The following is a 22350-nucleotide window of genomic DNA, read 5'->3' on the forward strand; positions in this document are numbered from 1 at the left end:
TTATCTATCTTATTTGAGACTACGTCCTTTCAAAGAGGCTATAACACTCACATATTGGTTAAGCCCTGGAGAATGATGTGCTTTGAGTCTCAAGATCCAGCCTAGTTCATTATTTTCCAAGTCATTGAAACCATCACCTAACCTTTTATTTGGTGTAATGATCTGTAAAACTCTAAAGGCAAACATGTGTCCTGGATTGTTTATGATATGTTTCGCCAATGCATTTTTTGAGTCACATTTCTTAATATCATAGACATGATCATATATCCTTTCTTTTAGACATCTGGTTGTCATGCCTATATAAAAAGCTTGACAGAATTGACAATCAGCTAAATATATTAGATTCATATCTTCACATGTTGCCATTAGTCTTGGTTCAAATTTAAAGGCTATCGTAGGATGTACAAAATCTTGTTCTCTGGTGATCATTGCACACATGCTACACTTACCACAAGGGAAGGTGCCTGGTCTCTTTATAGTCTCTGATCTATCCCTTTTGTACTCATCCATTCGCTCAACACATAATAGTCTTCTTAAATTCTTACTGTTACGATAAACAAAGGTCGGTGTGAGTCCAACTATGTTTGTTATTTCTGGATCTGTCATGATTTTATGCCAATTCCTATTTATTATATTCATGATGGCCTTATTATCACTGGTGTATCTGATGTTAAAACTGACCTTAGATTTATCAAAAACATTCTTATTGTATCTTTGTTGTTTGGGTATCATTTCACCACACCTGCACGTTGCTCCTGTAGGTATATAGATTTCCTTAATGGAATGTACCATCTCTGGATTGTATCCTCTATCTATGAACAGGTTCTCTAACAAAATACCTTGTGTATGTAATTCACTAGGAGCTCTACATAATTTTTTAATCCTAGAAAACTGGCTCTTTACTATATTGCCAAACACAAATCTGGGATGCATACTATTATAGTGTAACAGTGTATTCTTCCAGCATTCTTTCCTGTAAATAGCTGTACTTAAAGAATGCTGCTTATCCTTAATGATCGTAATGTCTAGAAAATCTATGCTAGTATAAGAATAGTTGATGGTAAATTTCAGAAAAGAAGTAGTAGATTCCAGATGTTGAATGAACAAGAACAACTCATCTAAAGTGCCATTCCAAAAAAGAAGCACATCATCTACAAATCTCTTATGTAGGCATATTTTCTTGAAATAATCATTATTAAAAAGATAAGTCATCTCCCAGTAATGTACCACTAGATTAGCATAGGTGTTTGCGCAGGTGGTCCCCATGGCAACCCCCCATTGTTGTAAATATAATTTGTCATTAAACATGAAGACATTATTCATTAGTACCAACTCAAGGAGTGCATTCAATAGAATCTGTTCGTTATTAGTAAATCTTTTGCTACTATTCATAATTGATCTAACAGCTTCCAAACCGAAATTATTAGGTATGGAAGTAAACAAATTTTTAACATCTAGTGTAACCAAAAGGCATTTCTCAGGTAGGCCATTTCTAAATTCATTCAGGGCATCCAGCAGTTGGTATGTATCTTTTAAAACTGAACATATATCAGAAACAAGAGGTCTCAATTTTTTTTCAATATAGACAGACAAAGTCTGTCACCCAGCCATTTCCAACCACGATAGGTCGCATAGGGAGTGGTATTATATTTTTGTGTACTTTAGGCAGGCCCTTTATGTAGGGAACTTTAGGTTTCTCTACAAAAAAGTAGAGATACAGATCATAATCAATCTGCCAACTCATCATAATCGGAGGGACGAAATAAAGGGTTTACAGTCGGAAATGGCCATAATGAGAGGCGAATTGACGAGGCTTATTGAGCTCATGAGCCAGCCAAAGCAAACCGGCAAAGGATATGTTCCGGTGATGTCATCACGTTCCACCAGTACGGGAGGTGAAGAGGATATGGTTCCTAACGGGCAGGGTGAGCCACGAGGGAGCGGAGAACCTAAAAACAGTAACTCTCATGGATCCTATTCGCAAGTAGTGGGTCGGATGGACCGGACCATTGAAGTCAAAGAAATTGGATCGGAGGCTGAATATGTTATCTCGGGGGCTAAACCGAAACGGATACCGCCCAAAAGGACATACACCATGGTACAGAATACAAAACTCCCAGGTACTGTAACTACGAACTTCAACACACATATAAAAGGTACTTTTGATAGCTGCAACAAACACAATTTCAATACTTTTGTAGCTAACAATTTTGACTTTGATAAAAGATGTACAAATAACCGGAATGGAAGTAGAAAAGACAACAATGAGTCGGAAAATGTAAATAAGGCTTTGAAAGATTTAATTTATGTGTTTGGTAAAAAACTGAAAGCTTGCAAAAGTCTCCAAGTGGAGAATGGTTACTTAAAAAAGTGTTTGGATATGAACATTGTGCCTATGGGGTTAAGATTTTTCAAATACCCCATGGGGATAGAACTGGATGATGAAACTACATTGCAATGTACTAAATTATTTGATGAATTTGGGTTTTCGTTTATGCGTTTTATTTTAAACTGTAATGATAAGAAAATTTGTGTTTTAATGAATGAATTAGAAGAGTTAAATGAAAATATAGTTAATGATTTGCTGTTTGATGAACTTGAGTATGTTTTGGATTCACAATACAAATGGGTACAGAATCAGGTGGATAAAACATTTGAAAGAAAATGTATGAAATTTAATAGAGATTTAGAACAATACGCCAAGGGTACAGCATATAGATGGGAAATTAGAGGAAATGGTAAAAAATGGATAAATCAAGAAGGAAGGAAGGTATACCGGAATACCCACACCTTTAGGGACCATTACAATAGGCCTATTCCTAGTGACAATGATGTTTTTTTAGAGAAAGATGGCGATTGGGTGGAAGTAAGAAGGAAGCAAAAATCAGCATCCCATTATCAAAAGGAAAATATGGAAGGGCACTATCACCAGTTCCACCAAGGGTGGACGAAGAAGAGATAGTGGTACTTAATAAGGTTACTAGTGTGTACAATCAATTTAACATTTATAATTACACTGATTTGCAATTAGACAAGGAATATTTCACCCTATTTTGCAAAGGGATGAAATTTGTACCAGTGAAGAAATTTAATGTTGAAGATGCCATAATAGATGTAAAAAAATACATTAGAAAGCTAAATTTAGCAGTCTTGTACGATAATGACAAGAATAGTAATAGTTACAAGAAAAATAGGAAAGAATTCAAGAAGAAAAGTGTATACACCCCTTTATTGAATTGTACACTAGCAACGTTCGAGAGGGTAGTAGTAGATGACCTATATGCTTATAAGAATAAAGTGAACAATAATAAGGTAAATTATAACATAACTAGGAGAGAAGCTGAAATCTTGAAAGAATTGCAAAATAATAAACAGATCAGAATAATGAAGCCCGACAAGGGAGGTGGGGTGGTCATATTTCATCAAGAAGAATACAAGAATAAGATTAATGATATATTATTCAATTCTGGCAACTACTCCCTATCTTCCAAGAATGAAGTCAATATAGGGTATAACAAGATTAATATGTACCTAGAAGATCTGTTAATTAATGAAAGGATCAGTACGGACTTATATAATTTTTTGAAAATAGAGAATCCCATTATTAGTACGATTATAGGAATACCTAAGATTCACAAAAATTTATTAGATCCACCCTTTCGTCCCATTATTTCAGGGAACAGGTCCAAAACTTTTAATTTTGGGAAAGTAGTGGACGCATGGTTAAAACCCATATATAAGTCTATAGACCATATTATTATAGATTCATGGGATTTTTTAGGTAGACTTAAAAATGAAATGATAACACCTGGATGTAAACTAGTTACCATTGATGTGGTGGACTTATTTTCCAGTATACCCCATGATGATGGGTTACTCAGACTGGAAACACAGATGGAAAAAGCCAGGCATTTATCCAATGATAAGAGAATATTAATCTTGGAATTTATGGAAATAGTTTTGAAATATAATTTCATACTATTTGAAGGTGAGTTTTATGTACAAAGCAGAGGTACTGCAATGGGAGCGGCATGTGCCCCAATATATGCAAACCTCTATTTACACGATTGGGAACATGAATTTATAATACAAACCAATTGGTATAAAAAAATGTCATGTTACTTTCGGTTTTTGGACGACGTTTTTTTGATTTGGAAGGGTAATAATAAGGAATTGAATGAGTTCATAGATTATTTAAATTCTAGATGTAGCTGGTTAAAATTTACCTTTAATGTTGATAAGAATAAAATAGCATATTTAGACACTTTGATTGAAATACAGAACAGCAAAATAAAAACAAATATATATAGGAAGGAAACATTCAGCAACAGTTACCTAGAATTCTCTAGCTGTCATCCTTTCAGTCAGAAACGAAGTATTATTAGGGGCCAGTGCGTTCGAGCAGCTAGAATGACTTCCCACTATGACGATTTTGTAAGAGAATTGAGTAACATAGCAGAGATGTTCCTCCACAGAGGATACCCCCAATGGTTGGTAACGGATGTAACAGAATATGTAAGGAAGGAATGGGGAAAAAAGTATATACCACTGTTAGGTAAAGGTCCCCTTAGGAAACAGAATATAGAAGAGAATGAGTTGGAAGAAGAAACCATTGATTATAATAGAGCTTGTATAGTTCAGTACACCCCATGGGCTGGGGACGTAAAGAAAATTATAGTAGATAATTGGAATTTATTCAAGATAGATAAAAAAATAGCTGATATTGTAGGGAAAGTACCCAGGTTTGTATCCAAGAATGGATTTAGTATGAAGAATGAACTAGAAAAGAAAAGGGGAAATGACAGGGAACTAGGTACCATAGAGGGAACTACCAGGTGTGGTACTTGTAACCAATGTAGGTTTATAACAAAGGAGTACAGTATTACACTGGACGACACAAATCATACAAAAATCATTTTCAAAAGAGGTAATTGTAGGACAAAACACATTGTGTATTTGGCCCATTGTACAAAGTGTTCCTGTTATTATGTAGGGAAGACCGATAGGTGTCTCCGACAAAGGATATACGACCATTATTACAATATTAAAAGGCAAGACACCAAGAATGCATTATGGAGGCATATAGCCCAGGATAATGGATGTAATGAATTTTATTTTGGAATCTTGGAGATAGTTAGAGTTAACCCAAGAGGGGGATGTATTAAAAAGAAATTAGGTGAGGCGGAAGCCAGGTGGCAAATTAAGTTAAATGCCTCAACATACCCAGGGCTTAATGAACATGTATCCATAAAACCCATGTTAGAGAACCTGGTAAACTAATGAAGTAGTATTGGTATAAAAATGGTATATCAGAAATCTATTAAGCACATACTCAAAAGTTACTCATTAACATTTTTTATGATTTTTATGAATTTTATTGGATTTATATTAATATTCATATTATTTTTACTAATAAGCATTTTTTTATCAATTGTTATTGTCATATATATATATAAAAAAATGCAATTAAGTATATAATAATTATGGGTATCATGATACTAATATATGAAATAAGAAGGATGGTTTTAACATACAATGCACACTGGCACTTTAAATATGCAATTGTAGTTATGACGTGGAACCCTATTCAGTTTCTAAAAGCTATTTAAGCTGTGTAAAATTGCAATGGAACTGTTCTGATGAAGTCTAATTAACTTAGATGAAAGCGCTCAACTGTGTTTTTAATTGTGTTTTTTTCGTGGAATAAATAAGTATCTCAAACTTGGTGTCGGTGTGGACGAGTATATGCTGTGAGGAACTAGTTACTAAATCTCTATCATGCTGTTAACATACATATCCGTATTTAACAGCACAATGCCTCCCCCTTTGTCGGCCGGCTTTATTATAAGATTCCTTACATGTTTCAAGGAATAAATATTATCCCATTCATTAGTATGCATATTAGAGAACAGTGAGACATGTTTACAACCGTAATAGTACTTATAAAAATCATTTTCACAAACTTTTAAGAAGCATTCTGCAACAGGTGATGGCGCTGGTGTAAAAACACTTTTCCTTTTAAAACCAGTAGTCTCAGTATTATTAGCCTCTATATTCTTCTTACTATTTTTGTTAAAAAACAATTTTAAAGATATCAAACAAATAAATAATCTCAAGTCTGTTAGAATTTCAGCAACATTACTGACCTGAGCTGGTATATAGGAAAGTCCTCGGTTCAGTAAGTCAATGTCCAATTCTGACAATACATAATCAGAAAAGTTAAAAACTAGACTGCTCCGTCTCTCATTCTGCCTTTGCGCCCTAGTTGTTCGTCTGAGTGCTTCCTCTTGGTCCTCCCTCGACTGTCTGACCTGCCCCTCGAAGCTCCCTGAATGTGGACAGGTAGCGGTAAAAAACGCTCGATGTTGCTCTGTGATATTTTCGGCTTGGCTCCCATGTTGTGCTGATGCTGTCGCGGTAAAGCTAGTTGGTTGGGCGGAGGTGTAGTCACTACATCCTGAGTAGAAAATTCAGGAAGCCCAGTCTGTGACGTAAAAACGTTATCAGTTGAATTCTCAGTTCTTAAAGGGGGTAAGCTTTGTGAATCAGTCAAATCAGTTTGCCCTGCTGAATTTATAGGTTGAATATCTGGATTGATTTCTCTGTTGTCACGGTATCTAGGCCAGACAAAAACTTGGCTGTTAGTAAAATCATCATAGTCACGCTGCAGCTTACGAAGCTTTATCTGCTGCAGCTTATCACCATATGTAGATGTTTGGCACGATAAGTGGTCTAACCGTTTCATAAACATTTCCCCTTTAAATCGAGTTAAGATATTATTGTATATGGTCTCAACCTTACTGTTCAGATCATTTTCTATCGGTGTAAAATATTCAGTTAATAATTTTATATAATTGTAGCTCACTTCCAGGGTTCCCTCTTCCTTGTTGGAGAGATGTCATTCCAAGTCATCGTCCCTTGCCTCATCTTGTTCTTCCAGCAGTCTGACTGAGGAAGATGTGGACAGAATGATGAGGAGGTTCCTGTCTGCACAGAAACAAATGGGTGTTTTTCCAGCTCCTACCACCTCAGGTCAGGAAGCCCATCCATCTACCATACCACCACTAGCTGCTCCTTCTCTGATCTGTCTGAATGCTTCAGAGTCCCTGGAGCCAATCCTTGTGGATCCGTCCAGCTCAGATCTGAAGCTACCTATATCTTCAGATCCAAAGCTTTCTCTGAGTGCACTGGCTCTTACATGTTCATATCTGGATGACTCTTGGAACTGAAGTTGTTTTATCAGATCCAAGGCATTGGAGTCAACTCTGCAGTTTTCAGAGCTGTCTCTGCCCCTCAGAGCTTTGGCCTTAGATAGCTCGTCTCTGACCTCCTCCTTGGGGGGAGGGGGAGAGGGAGGTAATGGTTCAGAAGCCTGCCTTCTTGGGGCTAGTGTCTTCCTTCTCTCTGGAGTGACCTTTGGGGTAGTGAAGAGAGTGTTCTCTGGTCCGACAGGATAGACAGATCCAACCCCCTTGGATCTCCAGTCTGGTTCCCAAATGTCTCTGTGCTTAGAGCCACATCATTTTACACCACAGGTACAGCCAGCTGAAGGCCGCCAGACCATTGAGCTGAGTTTTATGATCTCTCCTAACAGTTCACTGGAGCCCCTAGGAAGAGGGAAGTGCAAGAGGAGGCATTTAGAATCTCTGCAAGAGTCAGTTACTGAGGATACTGATTTCGATGAAGGAGGAGGGCCCAGATGATCACCTCCAGAAGATATCTGATTTGGAAATATTCTTGAGATCCTTAGGCAGAGAGGTGGTTGGTCCTCCAGCAACTCTTCACCAGAGGAATTAGTATCTCTGAAGGCCATTTGGAGCTGGCGTGTCTACCTCCTGGGTTATTCTGCCTGCTGATGAGCTCATTCATTTGGTCTCTAGGTGGGCATGGAAGGAACCTGAATCATTTGAGCCAAACCCTAAGAAGTCAGATTCAATTCTGGCTCCGCCTGTTGGGAAAGAGTTTTGGAGTAAAGGGTGCCCATGGATGCCATGGTCATGATTGTGGCCACTAAGAAGGAACTTGATGAACAAAGTTCCTCTGTTCATGCCCCTAACTGGGAGTCTAGGGCAATGGACAGACATGGGAAGCATGTATATCATCAGTGACCTTTGCCATTAGCTTTCTGAACTATTTGGCTCAGTTTGCCAGACTACAAAGGGACTTTGTGATGCCCATGCACTGGCCAAGTAATCAAGGAGCCTCAATCCTCCTCACCACTAACACCAGTGAGTGGCATGCACATTGGGAAGGATAAAAAGTACACACACAGTAAAGTACAATTTCCCTTAAGAGCACACAGAGATCACAGTCAGTCTGGGGCTGGTTTCTCCCTTTCTCTCCAGATCTCCAATAAGACTTCCCATAGGCACAGCTATAGAGTGGGGTCCTTAGCCAGGGTCCCATGGCAAGTCCTCCTACCACTCTGTCTGTCCAACGAGTGCTTTGTGTCCCTGGCTAAGTAGCTGACACACACACTTTGAGATATGAGTTAAATACAAACACACCCACCCTCCTGGGGAAGGCTGGCACAGGTTCTCCAGCTATGCCCCATTCTCTCCAGACTACAAGGTAGAAGTCACTGCCACCAGGACCGATACTTATCAGCTACTCTAAGGCCCTTTCCAAAGGGTGTCCAATTTTACTGTGCAATATTATTATCCAGTTAGTGTGACCAGAACTTTTAAGGCTTATTGGAGTGGTTTTGTACACTATCAGTATATACATGCAATGTACTCTAGAGCTTAAATTATCTCTACACAAAGCCATAGTTGAAAGGTTTAAAAATATTTAATAATAAATAATACAAACACAACACAAAGCTCCTCAATTCAACACAGTGCTAGTCAAGAGTTCAGAAATCACAGGAAAATTTTAAAATAATACTGTAGAATAGTCTGACATAAATATAGAAAACAGCTAGACTAAAAGTACAATTTTCTATCTATTTCTAAGAGAAACACTAAAGTCTAAGATCCTACTTACATACAGAACAAAGGCAGAGTTCTGGTGAGTTGATGTGTTCAGGTTCAGACAAAATCCAAAATGCTCTAATTCTCTCTCTCTAAGAAAGTCTTAAATTAATAATACATCACTGCTGACTCATATTAGATTGCACCATTCTTGACACTTCTGCTTTAATTTCCCAGGCTAACAGAAACTCAGAGTTTTAACAGTTCTTTGATCTTGCATCTGGCTAGGAAACCACAGCAATAAAAAACATTATACATGTAAAATCTAGCAATTAACTTTGGCCCCAAAACAACAGAAGAAATTATATTCCAGACATTCTGTCTCTGAGCTTTGAGATCAACTAGTCATAAAATGCTTTACTTTATCAACTTTTTTCCAGCAAAGTGCACTGTGGTTACATTTTTGAAGTTCAACATTTAACACAATTTTCTTTACATTTGTGAAACAGCCTGTGGATTTTATTAATATTTACAATGACATAGAATTATCTACAAAATTCTATCTAGCTGGGCTGGCAGCCTTTCAGTTTTTCACAGGTTTGATCAAGGAACTTTCAAAATCCCTTTCCAGGACCATTACTGTTCAGGTTCAATCTTCTGTGGCCTCTCAGTTGGCTACCCTCCAATCCATTTCAAATTTGTCTATGAGGCTTATCTTGCACACAGCCAAAGGTGCCTCAATGGCAGTGGGTTCAGGCATATCCATTTGGAGGCATGCCTGGATGCTCTTATGTGATTTTTGTGCAGCCTTTCAAGTCCTCATTGGTCAACGCATCCTTTGATGGTAGTTCATTGTTTGTCCCAAAAGTGAAGGACACACTGTCCTGGTGTGAAAAGGATGGAAAGACCCTGTCTGCAGTGAGCATATGTATTTGAACCCTCAAAGATCCTTTTCTAGGAATCATTGAGGTGGTCAGAAAATATGGTTCAGAAAGTCTTCTTTTCCAGGGCACAAGTGGAGATAGTTCCCCTATGGGCAAAGGGGAGAGCTCTAATGGATGCCCATGTGGTAGAGGAGACCCACAAAACCAGGGGTCCAGAGATTCTTTCTCTGACATACCCTATCAGTGTTCCTGAAAGGAGGCCCAATTGTCCCTCTCTGGAGGCAATTGGTGGTCGAGTATCCCTGTACCAGAGAGCCTGGCTAGATAAAACAGAGATACTTGGGAGCAGAGGATCATTTCCAGAGGTTATATAATTCCTTTTTCCCTTCCTTCTCCAAGTTTATGTAAAATTGCCAGAGTTCAAACCAGTCAGAGGAAAGCAGCAGCACTGGAAATACAAAAGCTGCTAGAAAAAAAGAGTCATCCAAGAGGCCCCACCAGACCAAATATAATCTGGAACTCACTCAAGACTCTTTTTAGTGCCAAAGAAGACAGGGGACTGGAGACCAATTTTGGATATCAGATTCTTGACCAAGTAAGTTCGACATACAAAGTTTCAGATGGTCATGGTTCAGTCCATCCTACTCTTCCTGGCCAAGGATGATGTGGATCTTCTTGACAGACCTTCAGGATGCGTACTATCATATAAAAATGAACAGAAAATCCAGAAGGTATTTACGCTTCCAGCTGGAAGCCAGTACTATCAGTTCAGAGCACTGCCCTTTGGACTCACCATAACCCCCAGGGTGTTCACCAAATGCATGGCAGTGGTAGCAGCTTACTTAAATTATGAGAAATCTCAGTTACAACTGACTCAAACTTTGGAATTCATAGGAATGTTCTTCAACACAACATCAATGACAGCTTCTCTTCCTCTCTCAAGAGTGCAGACTATCAGATTCCAGGTCAGGAAAATAATTTACAGTACCACAATTTCAGCCTGGTTGATCCTTTAAGCTCTGGGGTCAGTGCCAGCTGCCATAATCTTAGTTCCTCTAGCAAGATTTCATATATGGCTTCTTCAATGGATGTTAGCAGCACAATGGTTGGTTCTTTATCAGTGGATATCAGCCCAAATAAGAATCACTCAGGCATGCAAGAAATACCTTTGTTGGCGGATTCAATTAGGTCAAATTATTCAATGTTGCCCTTTCATTTTCCCTCAACCCAAGGCTGTAGTGACCACATATAGGTTGGGGGCACTTCCTGGGACAGGCTGCCAAAGGCACTTGGTCCCCAAAGAGGTCAATATGCATATCAGTATTCTAGAGATGAGAGCAGTGTTCTTAGCTTTGCAAACTTTTCAAGACTCTCTCCCTTATGGGACAATTGAGATTCAAACAGATATGTCAGTAGTCTAGTACATAAACAAACAAGGAGGAACCAAGTTTTACCCCTTCTATTGAGAAGCCCTCAGAGTGTGGCAGTGGGTGATCACTTCCAACTGCTTTCTGATACCAACACTCATTCTGGGGAAGTCCAGTGTGATAGCAGACAAATTGAGCAGGTCTATTCTACTACCTCATGAGTGGTCTCTCAACTTGAACGTGACAGAAATGATTTTCCATCAGTGGGGCCAACCTTGCAGCAATCTTTTTGGTCCTCCCCAAACAACAAATGCAACAGCTATTTTGCTCTAATCCCACCCTCTGGGGGAATCACCAAGGGATACTCTGCTTCATGATTAGTCCCCCAGTCTACTTTATGCATACCCGCTAATTCTCCTAATTCCAAAATGTCTACAGAAAGCTGCCAGGTTGAAGAGCAAAGTCATCCTCATTGCACCTTATAGGCATTGACAGATTTTGTTTTCCTTCCTTTGGCCTCATCTGCTTTGCCAACCTTGGATTCTGGATCCAGTGCCAGACTTCCTGTCTCATATGACAGGTGTGATTCAGCTGCATATCTCAGACCTCAAACTGACAGCGTGGTTTCTTCAGTTCCATTAATAGCTATGCAACTCATGTACTCTTTCCCTATCTGCCATATTCTTTTATCTTCCCGTATGTCTTCTACAAGAAAACTTTACACATATAAATGGAAAAGGTTTGTTTGCTAGGCACAACAAAAACACATTAACCCCTTCTCAGCTCCTGTACAAAGTAGATTTGAAGCTTTAGCAACAATTTTTAATGAATGATCTAGCTCCTCAGCTATTAAAGTTCATTTAGCAGCAATTTCTAATCTTCATATTAGATTTGATAATTTTTCTGTGGCTTCATCTAAACTTTGTAAAGCATTTTTGAAAGGCACACTCCTGCTGAGACCCCCATATAGAGATCCTACTCCATCGTGGGATTTGAACTTAGCACTGCAGGCCTTAATTCATTCTCCCTTTGAACCAGGAGCTAAATGTGATCTTAAGTTCTTGACCTGGAAAACTATCTTTCTAGTGGCCATTACCTCTACTACAAGAATTTCAGAAATTCAAGTATTGTCCTGTAAACCTCCCTACTTGATGTTTCATAAAGACAGTCACATTATGTACCAATGCTTCCTTTCTCCCTAAGGTGGTGTCAGAAGAAGAATTTTTTACCAACTACATAGCTGATATACCATTAATCTATTGTTCTGGTAAAAAACATGTCACTCAATTGTTTATGTTGTTAAAATAAAAATACAAAGTACTACGTCTATATATAAACCTATTTATAGTAATAATAACATATTGAAAACTTATTTAAAAAACAGAAATCCTATTTTTTTTTTTTTTAAAAGGAAGTCCTATTTTTTAAAAACAATACATTAATTACTGTATTGTCTTCACATAAATATCATGCTGAAAAAGTGTGTGAAAAAAATATATTGTCTATAAAAAATTCTTCTCATATTTATACTCGTTACATTTGTTATTTCGTAACTACAACGTATTAAACAACAGGATTTGTGGAGGTAATGAACTTCAATGGGTTAATATTTGTTTTTAAAAAAACAGTTTGTCCTTTTTATTTAATTGTTTGATTGTTTAATTAAACAATTAATTGAATTTTGGCGAATAGAAAGCTGTATTTAAGACAGAATCTGACAGTATTTTGTATCTTGACAAAGCCTGGGAGAGCCCGGGTGAAAGCGCTTGATTTAAACTTTCGTTGTGGTCTACTGGTGAAAACCGTGTGTATTAAATAAACAACTTGGATTTGTGATCTTTGGCACCTGTCGTACTTTCTACTGTAACTGGGAACAAAACAGACATACTAAAGTGTTAGATATTACTATAGTTCTACCTAAAGACTTGCACTGAATGTAGATAGATTAACCATTTTCGTAAAAAAGATGTAACAGAGATATGTTGTGTGTAGTTAAAAGTGTGTTGTATGAAATTAATCTATACTTAATTTTACTGCCATAAGGTCCGTCGAATTGTTAAAGAAGATGAAGCAGTTGCAAAAGTTAAGGCAGAGGAAACGCAAGCTATTGCTGATGATGCTCAGCGGGATCTGGATGAAGCTCTGCCAGCCCTAGATTCAGCAAACAAAGCTCTTGACTCATTGGATAAGGCAGATATATCCGAAGTCCGAGTTTTCACCAAACCTCCAGACCTAGTAATGACAGTTATGGAAGCCATCTGCATTCTGTTAAACTCAAAGTAAGCTAACTGTCATTTTAGTAAGATATGCAGTGATGTAATCATTCCTTCTTACTCTGATATGCATATAAGCTAAAAGTGAAAGGCTGACACTATGATATAAAACTGTAAAGAGTTTGCCAGTGAAGTATACTTTAGTTATATACAATGGCAGAGAGTAACTAATTCACAGTGAAGATATCGTTTGGTCAGGCGGGCATAACCTATATTACTAAACTTATGGTCAAATGCATAAAATACATGAAACACTGTGATGTTGCCCTGGGATAATGTACTGCATTATATCATTATAGTAAAAAGAACCAGCTTACCTTTTTAAAATAATGGTGCTGTATAATGAAATTTCCATTTTATTTTGTTACAGCACAACAAAGCAAGTCAACAAGGATAGTTATGTTCTAGAAATATGCATGCCACCAAATGTGACACCACATTTGAAGCATGATGGCCTTAAATGAGTAAGAAGGATTACATAAATGAATAGTCAAAAAGAAAGGGAGGTTGTTTTAATTAGTATTATGCTTTTTTGGTGCATATAAATGTGTGTGTGTGTGTGTGTGTGTGTGTGTGTGTGTGTGTGTGTGTGTGTGTGTGTGTGTGTGTGTGTGTGTGTGTGTGTTAGTACATAAAATATTTAATTATGTACTACATTTTGTTATCACTGGGAGGCAGAAAGAAATAACAGGTATCTTAATTTTACTTTTGGTTGCTGCATTTGTTTGTATTTCAGTGAATTACCAAACTCGTTGGAGGTATGTAGCAGTTTTTTTTCTTCCAAGTGTAGCACAGACACACACCCATTCATCCACTCGCCCACCTGCAGATGTACTCAACATGTGTGTGTATGTGTCAGTGGGGGCACACGTGCACGTGTATAATATATGGACATGTGAAATCAAGGGGTTGTATATCTTTTTTTCTTTTTGTAATGCAAAGGAAACTTCTGCAGCTTATCTCCTAAGTGGCAAAACCATAAGTGAGATATAGAAATACATTTCTCTATAATATGAATAAAAATTACATCACCATAGCCAACTAATGGACCCCACATATTCCATTTATCTTAATTTTTTTAGTGGGACTGGATTTTAATTATTTTTAATACTGTAAGAAAATACTGTATTTGTGCAAAAAAGCAAAACGTGCATTTTTCAGATTTTTCTGATTAAATGAACAGTCTATCTCCATGGTCGTAGACAAATGAAGCCCCTCATTATAATTCAGCTGACCTGGGATTGACTAAAAAAGTTAGTGATAAGAGAATGGTATTAGTAGCCAACTGCCACCTGACCCATCTTTGAATAGGAAGGTGACAAAACTGACCCAGTGCTGGATGTATCAGGCAGTGCTGCCAGTAGCTGATTTCAAAACGTGCTGAAATGTGCATGCTCCATGGGCTGTTTCTGTGAGTCCAAGCTTCAGCATCATACTCACCAAGTCCATCAGGAATAATGATGTAGCACAGGAGCTACTCTATGCTGTTGCACAGTTCAAGTTGGATCCATCCCTGGTTATTTTCTCTGCAGAAGTGTCCCCTAGTCTAGGGGACATGCAAGGCTTTTACATGGAAAGGATAAATGGGGCTCCAGAAAGCTGGTTGACGGTTCAAGTGCCAGTGGGATAAAAAGACCTCAAAATATCCAAAAGACCATTGTCAATTAAATATCCATTATCTTGTGGAGATGTAGAAGCTCAGCAGCCGCTGCACATAAACTAGTAAGCAATCTTCTTTAGTTTTAAATTTATTCATATTCTGTTTTAAAATATGTGGAAATAGTATTGTTCACATTTCACACCAAGTACAAAAAATACAAATACATGTTTAAAATGCAAGTTATTGTGGAGCTAAGTGAATATTGAATATATATTTTCCATGTAGCACCTGTTATCATTCATTTTAAAGTTAATTTTTACTGATTATCTCCTTCTGTATTGAGTATTTTCCAAATGTTCATGTTTTTATTTTTAACATTTCTGACTATTTTTCTCCATACCTTTAAAAGCATGTGTCTACAAAATGTTTTGATGTATTCAAATGAGATTTTCTGGGAATTAAGTTTTGCTCCTAATTCTAGTTGTGTCATGAAATTTAACATTATGACGTTTTCATTTATGTCACTCTTTCTACTTCTGCATTTATAAACTAGATTATTTTCTGTAAAACATGCATATTATTTTAGTTTGGACGCTACAACAACACAGTGTATTTATGTTTTGGTATATTTTGTATTTGTCCTGCAAACTAAATTAATAGCTACATTTTTGTTCTGTTGATTATTTTGAAAATGGTAGCATTTATTAATTTCTATTTACACATTAACATGGATTTGGCTACAGAGGACCATTTCCATCCGCAACCCCTTATCCCATTTTCATTATCCTTGTCTTCACTGTCTCATTTTGATTGGGTTATATAGCCCACCTCTTGTAAGAGGCATGCAGCAAATGCACTGGTTAGTGTTGCATTAGCTCCTGACGATGTAGAATTCATAACACATTTGACTGGGACATTGTTAGATCTCTCTGCCATTTCTTCTTTTCCTCTTTGTTTTTGGTTCCTGTCCTCCACTGCTCAACATTATACTGGCCTGGAACACCCTGGTACATAAAGAAAAAATGTTCACGGAGGCAAAAGCTCACCCAGAAGATGCTTTAATCCAACAAAGACTCACAAACTTCACCACAACTGACCTAGGTTTCGTCTAAATGACTTCATCAGAGTGTGGTGAAACAAGCAGCATATAAATACAACAACAATTAATGAATTCATTAAACAATTAATTAATTATTCAATTTCTAAATTCATTAAAATCTAAATCTAATATTACTCTCACATATTCTAAATAAAACTTATATGATGTAGTATTTGATTGGAAACTATACATGCCATATTAAAAACTAATAAATAGATAAAATAATTATAAAATGTGAATTAAAAAGGTCAAACAACATTTTTTAACAAAAACTACATATATATTAAGTATATTAATGTAAAAAAGTGTGGATGAAATATATACAACATGCCAAATGGTGAAAAAACATTCAGCCTCAGCCTATTAAATGCCTAAGCTTCAACAAAGGTTTAAGGGACACAAATTCATTCAAACCAGGATAGATATGTGCCTGGAGTCTTAGTTGCCATTTTAACTCACCAACATCTAGGTGGCAGTCAATGACCTTTCCTTGTTGGTCCTTAACCTGTTGTTGTATAACAAAAAACTTAAAATAATGATCTTCATGAGCCATAATATGCCTAGCTAAGGCATTGGTGACTTTCTTGTGTTTAATGTCTAAAATGTGCTCATTAATCCTCTCCCTGAACTTCCTGCAGGTCTTACCCACGTAAAATGCCGTGCACACCTGGCATTTGGCAAGATAAATCACATTTTGAGAATAACAATCAAAATGACCCATGAATTTTATAAAAGTGTGGTTGATCTTGATTTGTTTACCTGTTGTTAAAATATGTCTACACGTCATACATCTCCCACATTTGAAATTACCCAAATTTTTATTAGTAATATTCTCAACAGACTTAGCACTATTCTCAAAAATTTCTTTTAAGGTTTTATCCTTTCTAAAGATAAACTTGGGTTTACGTATAGCCAACCCTGAGAATTCATCTAATTTGGAAAAGGATTCCCAGTATTTTTCAATTATTCTAATAATATATTCTGCGTCCGCATTATAAGTTAAAACATACAAAAAATGCTCTTTAAAGGGAACATTGCTACTCACACTTCTACTTGTACCATTAAAGAAATCATATTCACTTTTTAGAATAGGTACATAAATACCACCATCCCTTTTTATTTGAATCTCACGTCTAATTTCATCACACATGTGTTTAGGGTACCCCCTATTCAAAAATAAATTCACCATGAAGTCCAACTCTACTTGGAAGTCCACATCCTCACTAACCATACGGGCTGCTCTTACCATTTGCCCCTTAATAATGGCCTTCTTTTGATGGACTGGATGCCAACTATCAAAATGTAAGTATGAGTTGGAGAACATAGACTTCCTATATATTTTGGACATCAAACAACTCTTTGTCGTGTCAAATGTCAGCCTTATATCCAAGTATGAAATATTGTTGTGGTTTACCTCATGTGTGAACTTTAAAAACCACACTGTTTGATTGATATAACGAATAAAGGCGTCTAACGTATTTTTATCTCCCTGCCATATAATAAGAATATCATCTAAATATCATGTATAAAATTTAATATAGGGATAGAATTCACTGTCAAAAACACATTTAGATTCCCAATAAGCCATTATGTAGTTAGCATATATGGGGGCACATGCTGCCCCCATAGCTACACCTGTGGACTGTCGAAATAGATGTTCTTCAAAACATAAAAAAATTGTTTTTTAAGACTATTTCCATTAATCTAACATATAAATTGATGTTATGTTGTTCATAAATACCTGTTGCAAAAAGTTGTTCTTCCAACCACATTAGCCCCATTTCATGTGGTATACATGTAAACAAATTAATGACATCGATAGTCACAAAAAAAACATTATTTTGAAATTCAAGTTTTTTTAATTTTATCTAATAAATGCCACAAGTCCCTAGTTATTTGAGGAAAACTCTGTAGTCCTGATTTTAGTTTAGTGTCCAAAAACTGACTAATAAATGTGGTTTTACTTCTCTTCCCATCAACTATAGGCCTAAACTTGACATTGTTTAGGCCTTTATGAATTTTGGGAATACCAAAAATTCCACTAACCACTGGTACACTGTTAGACAAAAATCTGAAATCATTCTCATTTATTTCACCTTGAAAGAGCATGTCATCTAGGGTCAAGTCAACCTTTTTATAGGCTATATTAATTTCATTTCTACTTGTTTCTATATAATTATCCTCCATGAGCATAGCTAACATCTCACTAACATAGTCACCTTTATCAACTATAACAACTCCACTACCCTTATCGGGTTTCATAATGCGTATATTTTGTATATTTCTTAAGTATTTTAGAGTATCAGAATCTTCTTTGTTCATATTATTCAAATAATGTTGCTCTCTATTGTTCATATGACATCTAATGTCTTGTTCACATAAATTCTGAAAGATTTCCGTAATTTTACTGTAAGGAGGATTAAATACACTGGGTTTTTGTAACATAACATCTTGGTGAACCCTTTCCTCAATTTTGTCATTCTCAAAATACAAGGCCAAATTCAGTTTTCGCACAAACATTCTAAAATCAATAAGGGTATCAACAATGTTGGCCTTCCTGCAAGGAACAAAATTAAAACCTTTCGACATAAATTCAGCATGTACATTATTCAAAGTAATACTAGAATAATTAAATATCTTAAAATCATTAGCTGTGTTAAATAATATAGTAGGGTTATTTAATATACCTACTTCACTAATTATAGTTGTATCATCATTCAAAATAACTTCTCCCTCATTCATATCAAACGTAAAAGAATTAGAAAAAGTAAGTAAGAGTAATATTAGATTTAGATTTTAATGAATTTAGGAATTGAATAATTAATTAATTATTTAATGAATTCATTAATTGTTGTTGTATTTATATGCTGCTTGTTTCACCACACTCTGATGTAGTCATTTAGACGAAACCTAGGTCAGTTTGTTGGATTAAAGCATCTTCTGGGTGAGCTTTTGCCTCCGTGAACATTTTTTCTTTAAGTACAATTTGAGTTTTCTTGGTTTGGATAACACCCTGGTACATGTCCATGTCAGGTCTAACAGCTGCTGACCCACACTTCCAGACTCTAATCCTGTGTATATTTCTGGGGCTGGTCATGGAACAAAGCATCTGGAGCTTGTCTTTTCTATGCATCCATTCAGGGATAGGGGTTTACTTATGATCTACCCATATCAGTCCTGCTTCCATATGCGACCCATAGTTTAGCATCAGTAGCAGGTATGTAATGGGAATGTGTGGTATACCACCTTGCCTCCACAGCAACTCAGGCAAGTCTCAACCCTTTAACCCCTCTTGTAGACATGCCTACAGTGTACCATCCTGAGCATCGTAAGGAGATTGAAACTGTGAGTACCGACAGACCCGAACACCCACCCCTTGGATGGTAATACCCATCCCGCCCTACCACTGTGTCAGTCGCCTGAGCCACTAATAAAACCTCAGAGTTTTCTCCTCCACCACCAGAGTGGCTATGCTTTTCCATCTTTTGTTGAATTAGTGTTTGTAGCTCTTCTTTCAAGTGTATTTCCAAATTTTAGAGAATAACAAAACTGATCTGCAGTGACTTTCGGAGGTGGACTTCAGTATAAAATCAGGTTGTCACGTAAATAGAAATTAATTAGTATTTTCATATCCTTTGAGAATTCTGTCACTACTTCTTAAAGAGAAATATATTCTAAATATATTGTAGTATAGTTTTGATGGCGGACTTCCAAAATGGCTGCACAACAATCAACAGCTTAATTTCAGATCTCATAGTTTCATAGGCAAGTACTAGGCTAGCTGCTCTTGTGGGGCTATTTTAAGCCTAGCTAGTTTCCCTTTTTGTACTCCTAGTGTGCAAAACCCCCCCCAAAAAACTGAGAAATAAGAGTTAGTAATTCTGTCAGCTTGAGTAAAATTCAGTTACTGGCTAGTAAGTATACTGCCTGGATGCCAGCAAATAAGAATTTTAGAGAACCTGAAAGAAAATCAACTAGAAAAGGTGAAGAAACACTGGCTGGGAAGAATCCTGCAGCTCTTCAGTGAAAAGCAGTTAAGTTCAGCTTTGCGATAAGAGCTGGCTTCCAGTAATGTAGAGAAAAAAATAAATCATATGTACTCAGAGATGATTAAAATAAATGAAACACTGAAGTAGTCTATAGACTCAAATAACAAAAGAGTGCAAAAATAGAAGAAGCTTTAACCAGCTATTCATATGAACTGATAAAGCTGTGAAACTCATAGGGCAAAATGAAGAAAAAGGCTGACATCAAGAAAAGCTGTTTCAATAAATGGTTGGGATTTTTGAAGGCAGAGCACATAGAGAAAATCTGAGATTTACTGCTGTACCAGAGAAACTGAAATGAACAGACTCATTTATTTATTTACATTTGTTGACCAGGAGTGTCCAACTGGACGTAGGTCCATTTTCAGCGGAGGCCCGGGGAGAAAAGCTCCACAGTTAAAATAAACAGACAGTAGTTACACTGGATTACATAGCGATTAACAATTTGATTAACATAGCAATTAATTACAAACATATTTACAGATGAAGAACATAGTACATCAGTAGACAACTTCAATCTTTATCTGCGAAGTACATAACAGACATTAACAAATGTTACAATAAGAAGTTCATGCTGTATAATAAGTACTAGGCTTATGAGCATCTGAGCTTGCTATAATCAAGGTAGTTAGTGGGGTGGAAAGAAAGGTAGTGGTTGGATGGGGTGGGTGATATTAGAGTGGGAGTTGCAAGTTTATAGCCAGCATGTTTTTACATGCACTTTTAGTAAAGTTTTGAAGTGGGTGCATGATGGTATGGAGGTAATTGTGGGTGGGAGGGAGTTCCGTAACTTTGCTATGGCGCAAGAGAATTAGCGCTTAATTTTAATTAATTTTAATTAATTTTATGAAAGCACAAATAAGCAACTGGACAGGTATTCCACAGCAGGATGTGTTAAATGAAAGGGCACATTGAGTGTATGCTCTAAATCTGTCCACGAGGAAAGACCTGTATTAGTGAAGATGCAATCATACCCGCAGAAAGAGTTGATCCTGACAAAACTGTGGCAGAATGGTAAAGTACTAAAAACTGGAGACAGCAGAATATTTGTAGAACTGTATTATTCATTGTACACCAGGCAGAAGATAAACACATTTATCCCAGCAATCAGGGAACAATGAGTGCCAGGTGTGAGATTCAAGCTGCTGCATTAAGCTGTCTTCAGGCTATTTTTTCCTGGAGGATCAAAGGTTCATAGGCTCATAGGCTAGTACTAGGCTAACTGCCCTTGCAAGCCATTTTAAGCCTAGCCAGTTATTCCCTGTGAGATTCAAACCCTGTACCTTGTGTTTGTAAGGCAAACACCTTAACCATTAGGCCACCCACATTTTTTTTAATGCAGAACAGGCTAAGGAGAAAATAAAAAAAAAAAAGTTTATCCAATAGAAAATGAGCCATCTAACAAAAGGGGACTCTTCTCATTCACCTGACAATAAAGCTGATAGAGAGATTTTGCCAGTGAAAGTTTTTCTAATGTTCCAAAGCAAAGGAAAATGCTTGAGAGACAGAAAAAAAGCAAAGGAGTTAAATTACAGAATCAGGAGTACCTTGGACTTGAAACAGAGTCTTGTGTTGGGAGATGGAGAGGAACAGGAAGAAGACTAGCAACATTGAAATTAGTGAATAAATCATTAATCACTCATCTTTTTCCCTTATACCTTTTGGTGCAGCATATGTTACCATCAAGATCAGGAGATAGCCACATCCTCTGCGGCTGTAGAGATGCCTTTGGCAGACAACGCAGATCCAGTCTTATTGGTCCCAGGGATGAGGCTGGTGAAGGTTTTTTACTTAGCTGGGATAGAGTACCTGTTAGTGGGACTAGTATGCCTGTAAAGAGTCTATCCTTTTCTAGGGAGCTAAGAAAGAGGAGCATAGTGAGAAAATTGTAGTCTCCTGTTACTATGTCTTTGAACTGGAAGGATTTACTGAGATTTGCTGAGGAAATTCCTGATGCTTTTTTCTTGGCTTCTATTTCATCAGACAAGGAAATGAAGAGAATTTCTTGTCTTTCTGATATAGATGTTCAGTCTGATGAGCAGCCGTTACAGGGAAAGTGTTGTACCTCATAAAAGTATTCGCAATCTGAACATTCCTATTCTGAGGTAAGTATGATTTCAGAATTCCCTCCTAAAGATTTACCCTTTCCAGAAACTTTATCTAAGATGA

At 36.9% G+C, this 22350-nt stretch overlaps 1 protein-coding gene across 1 annotated transcript in view; it reads left to right on the forward strand.

Annotated features, from left to right (window-relative positions):
• DNAH6 (dynein axonemal heavy chain 6) overlaps nt 1-22350 on the forward strand; it is a 5071261-nt gene that overhangs the window by 3458213 nt on the left and 1590698 nt on the right. The window contains exon 52 of the mRNA XM_044059309.1: nt 13207-13442. Coding sequence (XP_043915244.1) covers nt 13207-13442 — 236 coding nt within the window. The remainder of the gene's footprint in view (nt 1-13206; nt 13443-22350) is intronic.

Source organism: Protopterus annectens, chromosome 17.part0, assembly GCF_019279795.1.
Source record: "Protopterus annectens isolate FY-2018-M chromosome 17.part0, PAN1.0, whole genome shotgun sequence".
In the NCBI taxonomy this organism is placed as follows: Eukaryota; Metazoa; Chordata; order Ceratodontiformes; family Protopteridae; genus Protopterus; species Protopterus annectens.